The following is a 12,147-nucleotide window of genomic DNA, read 5'->3' on the forward strand; positions in this document are numbered from 1 at the left end:
GAGATTATGTCATGTGAAATCCATTTGTAATCATTAGCCCCACTTAGCCGCCTGTGACCTCGCTGTGGAAGAGGCTGAAAACGCTGATAAAACATTGTTGTTGCCGTCATGTGGAAAACTTGTATGTCCTAAACTTACGGTCACTTTTCAGGAAATGGGGGAAAAAAGAGTGTTCCAAAGGATCCCATGAAGTTATTTTGTCAAGCTCTTGTTAACACTTTTCATTGGCTCAATAAAACCCACTTAAAGGACGACTTCACCCATTTTCAACCTATCTTCATATAATTGGTCCTCACTAAGGGACCAGTCGAAATTTACAGAAGGGGGTCCCTGGAGGAAAATAGGGGAGGGTCATGCCTTTCTAATTTTTAGTCCAAGGGAGGGTCAGCTAATTTTACTTTGAATCCAAGGGAGGGTCATGCAATTTTGAATTGATAAAATAGTCCGTTTTTTATATACCTTTTTAGTAGAACAGTGGTCAATGACCCCTGTTCTCAAAGCTTTAAAAAAAAAAAAGAAAAAAGTATTGGCATCAAAATATACTACTAAAAGTAAAAGTAGCCTTGCGCTGATCTACAAATTGAAAATCAGCGCAAGCGAGTCCCTCACACGATTAAACGTTTATAAAGTAAATAGCCGACTTTCACGTGTAATGAAGAGAATAAGAATCCTGTTTACAGTTTAACCTCACGACCAAAGGCTAATAAAACTTGGAATAGATATTATATTGTTACGGGGAAAAAGAGATGCAACATAGAGTGGGAGTGAAACCCGTTTTTATTTAGAACTTAATATATATTTACATTAACTTAAATAGACTTGAACGCGTGTGTGCGGGCAGGGGTGATGGCCTCCATAAGATGAATCTGAGGGCGGAACACACACGTGTTGCATGATGAACTACATGTAAAAACGTCAGAGGCTTGACATGTTTGACATTTCAAATCCGTTTCAATATGCAAATAACTCGACCTGTATTGTTAGAAGGGTACATTCCAGATAATTTAAGGAGTGCAGCATATGTGCAGAAACCGGTTTATAATTTCATGGTACAGAAAGTACATGACGCGAATATGCGTGCAAAATGCACATGCAACGGCCACGTGAATGGCAATGACGTGCCGTACAGCACGTTAAGTTACATTTCTTTAATAAGACTTTCAGAGGTTCTCTCTCTCTCTCTCTCTCTCTCTCTCTCTCTCTCTCTCTCTCTCTCTCTCTCTCTCTCTCTCTCTCTCTCTCTCTCTCTCTCTCTCTCTCTCTCTCTCTCTCTCTCTCTCTCTCTCTCTCTCTCTCTCTCTCTCTCTCTCTCTCTCTCTCTCTCTCTCTCTCTCTCTCTCTCTCTCTCTCTCTCTCTCTCTCTCTCTCTCTCTAAATAGAGAGATAATAAAACAACACCTTTCTATCTACCCAGATAACGCCCAATACCAATTCATTAATATTAATATATAATAGTTTTGTTTTAAATGTTCTAGCCTTGACGACCATGCAGTCTTATGCAAACGTTAAAATGTAAATTAGATAGCATTTTATTTGGACAGATGCCAGGTCATTGTTGACCTGGCATCCTAAGTGTGTGTATAGTTTCAATTTACATAATTTATTCATTTTTTGATATTATTATAATGTTTAGACTGATGATAGGTTATTGGTTTATCTATGATCCTAGATTACTGAGTTTATCTTGCTTACTGTAAATCCCGTCTGCTAAATGCCAAAATTGTAAATTGTAATTTGGCTTTTGTAATTTACACGGTGTCCTAGTTATTTGTGTTTGTGAAATAGCCTTATTTATTATTAAATAATAGGCTATGGGGGGTGGGGCACCAGGTAAAATGCTGCCTATAGGCATCAAATTCCTGTTCTGACTACTGGTTACCAAATACTCAACTTTCTTCAATCTGACCAGGATTCAATGGGTTTCCCACATCTAAATTGAGAACACTATCCATTCTGCTACCACTACTACAGATACTACACTGTGCATTTAGCAAGACTGACAACAGTAATGTTCTAATCAATGTGGAAACTAAAACATCGGACGGGGATGATGGGGAGGGTTAGGGGTGTCAAGATACACTAATTTCACGATGCAATACATGATGTTGGGCATATGATAACAATATGATACATTATTAATGTTCTTTTCTCATGTATCATCAACATTGGCCATTATCTTTTGTTTTTTATAAAGCACTTTAAAAACAATTACAAAGTGCTTTGTACACACAAATAAATACATTTGTGCAAGCTTAAGGGAGAAGTGAAGTTCTCACTAACTATAAACCCATTGTGTTTCAGAGGACAGATAGACACTAATATAACAAAAATAATATAATATAACACTGTATGACTATAAATTCCACAAACCTCATATTCTTGTCATCTGGACTTTACCAACCAAGTGTAGCCTAGTTATTTCCAACAGCTCAAAGAAATCTATAATACCAGATACAGTATAATACCATGTAAACCATCTTAGATTAGATGTAGGCCTATTTGAGAGTGCAGAGGCATAATTGCTTTGATTAACGAGCGTCAACAAGCATCAGCTGACACACAACACCTCCTCTCTGCAGTGCTTTAAACTGAAAGTGACTGGAGTCTGTTTCTCCAAAATACCTTGAATATGATGGAAGACATGATTAATAATTACTGTGATTATGATAAGCTTTACTTTTCATATCATACACCATACAGTAAGAACTCCTATAACTTTCATCGGGAAAAAAAGGAAAGTGTTTTTTTTATCAAAAAAATAAAAATAAATATTACGATACAGTATGACATCATGACAATACCTATCGTCACATTTTAAAATATGATAGGCTATATCGTGGGACAATATATCGTGACACTCCTAGGCGGGGAGGGTTCATCTTTTTTTTTTTATCACTTGGGGAGGGTCATTGATTTTTTTTTTAGTCAAAGGGAGGGTCATGCCATTTTAGATCAGGGCACATACATTTTCTCCAGGGGTACCCTTCTTTAAAAATCGACCTGTCCCTAATGCTCATGATAATACGGCACCATTTTTCTCTACTCAGTCTGTGTCTCAGAGAAGGGCTGTGGACAGTTCAGAAACCCGTCTACCAGTGACATCATCGAAGAGGAATCCAAGCTAATAGAAACAACAGGCTTTCTATTCCTGGAAAGTTAGCATGCTATAATGGAAGCCAATTTTATCAGGAGCATGAGTGAGGATCTATTATATGAAGATAGGCTGAAAATGGGTGAAGTCGTCCTTTAACCGCACTTAGGTTCACTTTCACAAAACGCATCGAGAGCTTGTAGATCTGTTATTTTTGCTACTTCTGCAAGACACCCGTGTTCGATGAAGTCGGGCATTCATTAAAAAAAAAAAAAAAAAAAAAAACATAAAAACTTATGGAGATACAAGGTTTCTGCCCGACAGCAACGATGCGATTTATGTTCATAGTCTCTGCAATTCATCTCCATACATTATTGCATGGGGGGTCCGGGACCCCTAGGGGGTCCTCAGAGCTACAACAGGGGGCCAGCCCAATCTTTTTCTTTTACATTAACCACTTGATGTCTGAAAATGCACATTAACAAAACATTATTTATCACTGATGATAACTATGAAGCTATCTATGAAATCAATGGAAAAAGTTCAATATGAATATATATTATAATATATGTAGTAGCGGTCCCTGCTTCCGCTCTCTCTGTTAAGGGGTCCTTGGCCTGAAATGTCTGCAGATGGTAGAAGACGTTTTGGGGCAGCGTTGGCCTAAAGGTTAGAGGAGTACGCTTGTAACCGAAACGTTCGATCCCCCAGACCGGCAGGGAAAATCAGGGTGGGGAAAAGTGAAAGGCCACCACTCATCCCTCCCGCAACCACGCTGAAGTGCCTTTTAGCAAGGCACTGAACCCCAAACTGCTCCAGTGGAGCTGCTCAGTGGTCAACAGTATAATTAGAAGGACATTCTAATGCGTGAGGGGTGATTTTTCCATTACTTTTTTCATTTATCTTTTTATAATTGTTTTTAATGTTTATTTTATTTTAAAGTGAAATATCCCTTTAAATACAGTGCTTGAGTAAATGTACTTAGTTACTTTGCACCACTGGCAGATGGTCTCAGTAAGACACACACAGTGTTTTCAGTGAGTGCCAGCATTTCTCACTAATGCCACACACTCAAGTCCTCAGTGTTGATGGAACTCTGACAGGGTAGAAATGGACCAAAACGTGTCCGTTTGGGTCCCACTGAGGCGGTAGCATCTTGCCCCACTTTACACTCTCAAATAGAAGGAAACGTGCTGCGTCCCCGAGCACACACACTGACATGACTCAAGTGTTAGACGCAGTACACAGTAAAATCCTCAGCGTGGGGTTGTAAGTCAGTTCAATAGCTCTAAGAATAAAATAAGTCTGCACAGGTAGCTGCTGCTCCGAATAAAAAATGTAACGTGCAGACTACGTAGTACTGGCTACGTTGTACTAGCTGCCTGTGTGGACTTATTTTATTCTTATATGTACATGTTTTGTGTCCTGCACCAGCTACCAACCATGGATGTGTTTAACATTTCATTTACTGAAAGCTATTGATGTGAATCAGCTATTGATGTGAGTCCAGTGGTGGAAAAAGTACTCAAATGTTTTACTTAAGTAAAAGTATCAATACTGCAATGTAGAAGTACTCTGTTACAAGTAAAAGTCCGGAATTCAAAATTTACTTGAGTAAAAGTACAACAGTATTGGTATCAAAATGTACTAAAAGTACCAAAAGTGAAAGTACTAAAATGTTTGAAAATAGCAGATCTACAAGCTCACAACGCGTTGTATCGTGACGCGTTGTGAGCTTGTAGATAGAAGCCTAGGTAGAAGTATGTTTTATAATGTTATTATTTATATCTGCAAAGTAACTAGTAACTAAAGTTTTCAAATAAATGTAGTAGAGTAAAAGTGCAATATTTGCCTCTGCATGTCGTCGCATCATAACATCATAGAAAAGGTAAGAAAAACTTAGTCCAAAATTCTCCTTTAAGTGCAGTACTTGAGTACATGTACTTAGTTACTTTCCACCACTGCATAGGAGAAACAAGTGGAAGTGATGAAACCAAAACCAAAAAAGGAGCATTGGAATTGGAACAATATAGAAGAACTGAAGCTGATAAATGGGTTCTCTCTCCTGATTGAAAGAAATTGGTGACCAACCTGAAAATGTATTTTGTGTTTTCCTGTTTTCCAAGAGAGATATGGATTTTTTTACTATTACTATTGAATCCTGAAAAGTACGTTTTGGACATACAGTATGAGGTTTCCACCCCACAGCGACGAATATATTATATTTATAGATTCTTTTCACTGCAAAGGAAGAACACCTGCAGAGACAGTGGCTGTATTACTCACCTCCGATGTTTTGCAGGGTGATAGCAATGCCAGCAGCCATTTTTCCTGGTGTCCCAAAGGCCCTGTATCCCAGCTCTTCATAAGCTCTGATTCCTGCAGGCAGGTGGCAAAACAGCAACATATGCAAAATATAGTGGTAGTTATTAATGTATAGTTATTTCCAGGTACATGAAAATGTAAATGTAGACTATTTTAGTCATTTGTAATTGTTAGCTAGAGTGTAGTAATGTACGCACGCACGCACACGCACACACACACACACACACACACACACACACACACACACACACACACACACACACACACACACACACACACACACACACACACACACACAGGGTGCAAAACAGAGCCTCGGCCACGCCTTCGGCCTGGCGGAGACAACAAAACAGACACATGTGTGTTCATGTATGCAGTTTTGACAATACAAACATCAATCAATCAATCAATCAATCAATTGTTGGTCCGTCCTTTTGGAAATGTGTTAAAGTCATTATTATGATCGCTTAAAATGGCAAACCCAGATGACTTGATACTGTAGGTGTTGAAACGTGAAGCGTTTGGTGTACTGTAGGCGTTGAAGCGTGAGTCATATAGAACAGCTTACCCACAATGCCAGAGGCTTTGAGCAGCAGGTGAATGGAGTAGGAGGAGAGGGCAGCCACAGCGGACAGGAGAAACCTGCCAGGACAATGAAGAAAGGAAAAACATGAACCAAAAATGGTGTGTCACAGAAAATCATACTTACATAATTATGTGTTTTGTGCCATTAAAAAACGACATCTGAAGATGTCTTTTTTATTTTTAAGAATTCATATTAGCATCACAATCACACGATGTGTGAAAATATGCAGCATTATATAGGCCTAGTTAAGCAATAATCCACGAGAGGGAGATATAGTGTGAGATATAGGCACTGAGGCTGTAGGCTCATCACACTAGCACCAATATCACAGAATATACAGTAACACAACCTCCGGTGTATCACTGCGATATTACCATAGTTTCATTATCCATGTCAGGCCAAAGGCATGGCTGGAGATTATACGCCCGCAAGCTCACTGTACACTGACAGGAAGAGAATGTGCACATGCAACGGGAGAGAAATGCCGTGCCATATAATTAAAGCCAATGCCAAAACACCAACACAGTAAACGTGGGGTCGCAATGGCTCAGGAGGTGGAGTGGCCGCTTGGGAATCGATCCCTGGCTCCCCCTGGGTTAGTGTCGAAGTGTCCTTGAGCGAGACACTGAACCCCTAACTGCTCCCGATGAGGAGGTTGGTGCCTTGCATGGTTTCCCCGGCCACCTGTGTGAGTGTGTGTGAACACTAAATAAACGACGGAAACCTCAATGTACTTTCGAGAATACACATTTGAATTCAATTGAATTGAATAATTGGTCATTAGAGTGAGTGATTCATTGTTTCCATTTCCTTGAAATCCCGCTATAGACAATGTGGTATAGTGCTTGTTATTGCCAAACGCTCTCAACACTTTGCCAACAAGTGCCTGGCGACCATGTGTGCTGAAAGGATACATCAGAAATACAGATCTACGCTGCAAGAGCAGGAGAGGAACGGGAGGAACGTGGTGAGACAAAGAGAAAAGACGCAATGCATTGATGGGCCTGCGCAATTAAGAATTTCACCCATGTTATTTAACCCATTAAGACCTGAAGCCGATTCTACAAATCTCTCCTAAATTCATTACATTACATTACATTACAGTCATTTAGCAGACGCTTTTATCCAAAGCGACTTACAATAAGTGCATTCAACATAGGTAGGGAACGAAACTACAATTCCAACAGTACGTTTCTATGTCAGTGGTGCTCAATCTTTTTCATGTCAAGGACAAGCACAAAATGATATGTATTTGGCCGCCGACCCCCATCTCAAAATAATTTGTTCCAGGGACCCCCCAGAAGCAAAGATTTGAGCTAAAAATGTTTGCATTAAAATAATATATATTAAAAGATTTGCACAAATGTTCACGATTTTTCTAAAATAGCCAAAGAAATCTAAAATGACACAGACGCTTTCCCGGTCTTAATGGCTTAATTAGAAATGTGATGTGACAATAAAGTTTGATTCTGATTCTACTGGACAAAAGGTCATTCAATAAGCCATTATGCGGTAGCTGCTAATTGATTCAATTCATATACAGCTCATAACCCATTATGCATCATATACTGTATGCTACGTTGTGCGATTGTGTTGTGCGCTGGAAATAGTGGATCAGTTATTTTAACACAAGAATATCAGTTACAGCACCTTTAAACCATTAGGAAAGAACTTGGTTCTGCTGGGGGTTTCACAGGGAGAGGCCATACAGTGTAAAGCTGTAGTCTTGAGAGTACAGAGGCATTAAAACAGGAACCTAAAGGCTTTACGTTCCACCTAATATGTATTAATAAAGGGATTACCTCTTTATGAAGCCTGGCACAGTTCACAATACCAAGGTCAACAGTGCCGTTACTCAATGTGGTGTTCACTCTCCATTCCGACATCTCACCACTCCGACTAGTGGCTTCCGCGTGCGGTTAGGGTTAGGGTTGGGGTTAGGTATAGGGTTCGTCAACGTCGGAAAGGCGACATGTCGGAAAGGAGAAATGCACCCACTCAATGTCCAGCCACAGCGAAAGCTACTTCAAAGCGCACGCACTCGGTCAGGAAGCATTTACATTTCTTGGCAAGGCCAATAAGGTATTAAAGCCCGATTATAGTTGCAGTGTCTGTTTAGCTGCGAGGGTATGCAGACAGCGACATGGGTTGTGATTATATCAATGCCAAAAAAACAAAAGTACTGACAGTTAAAAGAGAGGACAAAACCATTGCCACTGCGGGCGGCATTGCCAGTCCTCGAGGCAGTCGAGGACTTCAAATATCTCGGGGCCTGGACTGCTCTGGATGGAGTCTACACAAGAATGCTACAAATGGCACTAGGTGTCACATGGACGGACCACATCAGAAATGTGGTCCTCTACGGGGACCTACCATGGGGTCACAGACAAAGTCACAGAGAGAGAAGGATGAGGCTGGCAGGGCACTGCGTCAGGCACCCCGTAAACTATAGTGGCTAGCAAACTGACACCGGCAAAGCCTACGTAGACGCACTGCGGCGCGACATCTTAGCTAACGACCCTGTAGAGCTCAAGACCCTGATGCTAGATAGGAGGGTGTGGAGGGCAGCGATTCAGGAGTCCCGCGCGTTGGTGTTGGCTAGACCGCACTCTCGCACCGCATCGATTATTACTACAATTTACAATGTAGGCATTTAGCAGACGCTCTTTATCCAGAGCGGCTTACAATAAGCAAGGTAATCACATACTGTGTATGAAATGCAGAGACACAGTGTAGTACCTCAGTAAACTAGGATCACAGGTAAACCAAGAACCTAGCATCGGTCTAAACAATATATATCAAAATAATAATCCTACTGAAACAATAGAACATATAGGATACCAGGTAAACAATTAACCTAGCATCTGTCTAAATAACATGTAAGCAACATCTAAATTACATTTTAACCTTTGCATAAATCTGCATGGTCGTCAAGACTAAGTCAAGTGCTATACGGGCTAAGGTGAAGTCGGCGGGAGCCAGGGAGAGAGAAAAGTCTGGGACGTGGTCTCGGATGTTTTAGGAACGGTTCAGACAGTGTCCCTGTGTTAGCTGATCTGAGTGAGCGTTGGATAAGGCTTTGATGGTATGGGGGTGCCATGCCTTTGGTTGCCTTGTAGAGCAACATCAGTGTTTTGTACTCTGTGCGGGGCAGCTACTGGGAGCCAATAGAGGGAGCGGAGAACGGAGAAGGCACAAACTGCAGGCGCAAACTTGTAGTGATAATTGAAGTAATAATTCACGTTCAAGAGCAACACAGGCTGCACTCAAGGCATAATCTAATTCCACGCAACTGAAGGATTTGTGAGAAGAGGTCTACTGACCTAGTTAACTTTAATGTGTGTCAATTATTTCTGTGCATTCCTACTCTCAGATTCAAATAATGTCCTTCAGCAAAGCTTTGAGAAGTATTTCCGTTTGTATTCCATTTAACAAACCTGCCAACAAACATCACTTATACTTACCAGGCCTTTATTGTCACATAATGTAATACATCGGGTAGTAATGGATCTTGTGTCTCCTCAAACAGAGCATCTTTTGATCATGCACTTGTCCGTGCATAAAGTACACATGGATATTAAATATGGGATGCATGCGGATGTCCCGGAAAGATCACTGTTTTTCAACAAGAGTGTACATGATTCTACGTTAATCCATTTAGACCGGAAATAATCTGTGTCATTTTTAGATTTCTTTGGCTATTCAAAAATAGCAGATATACAAGCTCATAGCGCGGCAGCGAGTGTAGATCTGCTTTAATTTTTTTATTTTTTATGTGTGCAAATCTTTGAATAATAATGTTTTTTTTTTAAGCAAACATTTGTAATCTGAGTGAACAAATGTTCCCTTAAAAAATATATATATATAAAATATTTTTCCAAAATAGCAGATCTACAAGCTCATAGCACGGCACTCGGTGCCACGCTATGAACTTGCATATCTGCTATTTTTGAATAGCCCAAAGTGTAACACATGGATAAAGTGGTTACACAGATGCGTTCCGGTCTTAATGGGTTAACACAGAGAGTTTTGCAGTGTAGATTGGGGTCCCCCCTATATCAAACTGGGGGTCCATGAAATGAAAACGGTCACGGTGTTTGATGGTGACAACTTTCACATCATATGACGCTGCTACGTGCAGTCAGTGTAAGTATAATAAGCAATAAGCGAGAATAATTTGGCAACACAACACCCACAGAACACACATAGTTGCATCATGAACCGGGGAAAGGCGATCATGAGGGGATATAAAATCCCTCCCAGTTATGATGAGGGTCAGTAATCCCACTCATACATTGTAAAGTCCTCAGTGTTAGCGAGTGTAACCCCAATGACCCCAAATGGACCTCCTAAGGGGCGGGTTTTACTTGTGTAGGTGAAAAGGACATTTCCCACACAACCCTTTCATCCCCCAAGAGTGGCGTTTGTGGTCCTTCTGCAGAGGCAGTGGACGCTAGGTCACGCAGCAGCACTGGGTGGCCTGGTCAGCATTCCTAGAAGGTCGGTCAGAGGGGGGATCCCAGCCCCGAACAACCTTTCCCAGACCTCTCTGTCGCTGAACGAACCAGCAGGGCCTTATATGCTTACAGCCGAGGATCCTTGGAAGCGTAGGTGTGGAACACACAACCCTCCAAACATGTCCTGAGTTTTAAGAGATGCAAAACGTTCTTTTGCATCTCTGAAATATCACAGGGTGGGTGTGTACGCCCTATCGGTCCCACTGGATCACAGAGAAATGCCATTCAATGGGTCCTGACTTGCAGAATATTCTGCAAGGCACCGACGTTCTCATAAGAAGGTTATTGCTGTGCCTCATTGGGAATCAGCTGAATAAGCTCGGTGCCATGAGCCCTAGAATAGTCACTGTGTGCCCTTACATGAGGGCCACACATATATTACATATTACAATGTTGTTTGTGACCTCGGCTGGTAGGTATTTATTGGGAGAGGAGGGCCGTCCACACCAATAATTACAACTAACGATAATGATGTGAGAATCCACACTAAAGCTAATGCTAACGTTCTGTAAACACGCTGAACGATGAATGTAAGGCCATGTACATCGTCGCTGTCGGCCGGGTGGAAACCTCTTATGTCCAAAACATTTACTTTTCACGATTCAAATTCAGAAATAGCTGATCTACAAGCTCAAAACGCATCGCGGTGGTCTTGAGCTTGTAGATCGGCTATTTTTGCTACCTTTGTGTGACACTGTAGTACATAGATATTCAACTGGCGGCCCGCGGGCCACGTGCGGCCCGCGAGGAGCTTCCTTGTGGCCCCTGGCCATATTCCAAAAAAAAAAAAATTTTTTTTTTTTTTTTTCTTTTTTTTTAATTTTCATGATTATTATTTATTTTAACTTTGATTTATGTTATCAAAGTTAAAACAGTACAAATTATTTATCCTTCATTAGTTCTTGAAAGGCCATCTTTCATTGGAACTTAACTTAGAACCTTAAATAGAACCGAATTAGACCGAATTAGACCCGAAAAAAGGTTGATTTATATTGGTCAAATAGAACCGAATTAGACCCGAATTAGACCGAATTAGACCCGAATTAGACCCGAAAAATTTCGCGCGCGTGCGCTTCGCGCACGCGCGCAAATTGCGCGCGCGTGCATTTGCGCTGTGTGGCCCCCGACTCCAAGTTATTTTACAGTTGTGGCCCCCTGCCTAATCTAGTTGAATACCCCTGCTGTAGTATGACGAAGTCGGGCATTCATTTACGAAAAAAAAACATAAAAGGTGTCCGCCCCCAGAGCAACGAAATTCTAATTTGATTTGCTGTCAGGGTTTCTATCGTTCATCGAATAACTCTGAATGTGATCCCAACGATATTGTTCACCACAGTCGTCGTTATAGTTGTGGTGAGAACTCCTCCAATATCGATATTTAAAACATATTCATAGTTATCATTGTAGTTACCATTCCTGGTGTAGACGATCAGACTAGCCGGCCATCCTGGGAGCATTTGTGAACCCACGTGATCAGGAGGGCCACGTACTGCCAGGATACCATATAGACTGAAATATCTATCGTTAAAGCCTTCAAGAATCTCTGGCATGGAGCCAACTGGAAGTGACTCCTTCCTGTTCCCAGGCGCTGTGGCAGAGAGAGGGCCTGATGGCTGATACCGATCCTG

General features: G+C 41.2%; 1 protein-coding gene across 5 annotated transcripts in view; it reads right to left on the reverse strand.

The window, feature by feature from the left end:
* The window catches only part of slc38a3b (solute carrier family 38 member 3b), a 271,863-nt gene that overhangs the window by 241,309 nt on the left and 18,407 nt on the right, over nucleotides 1-12,147 (reverse strand). For all 5 annotated transcript variants that reach the window (XR_014601213.1, XM_084063414.1, XM_084063413.1 and 2 more), the window contains 2 exons: nucleotides 5,985-6,058; nucleotides 5,378-5,470 (listed from right to left, as the gene is read on the reverse strand). Coding sequence is in view for 4 of the 5 variants with exons in the window: in XM_084063414.1 (XP_083919540.1) it covers nucleotides 5,378-5,470; nucleotides 5,985-6,058 (167 nt within the window). In the remaining variant the exon portion in view is untranslated. The remainder of the gene's footprint in view (nucleotides 1-5,377; nucleotides 5,471-5,984; nucleotides 6,059-12,147) is intronic.

This window comes from Gymnoscopelus microlampas (assembly GCF_963454915.1).
Source record: "Gymnoscopelus microlampas genome assembly, chromosome: 7".
In the NCBI taxonomy this organism is placed as follows: domain Eukaryota; kingdom Metazoa; phylum Chordata; class Actinopteri; order Myctophiformes; family Myctophidae; genus Gymnoscopelus; species Gymnoscopelus microlampas.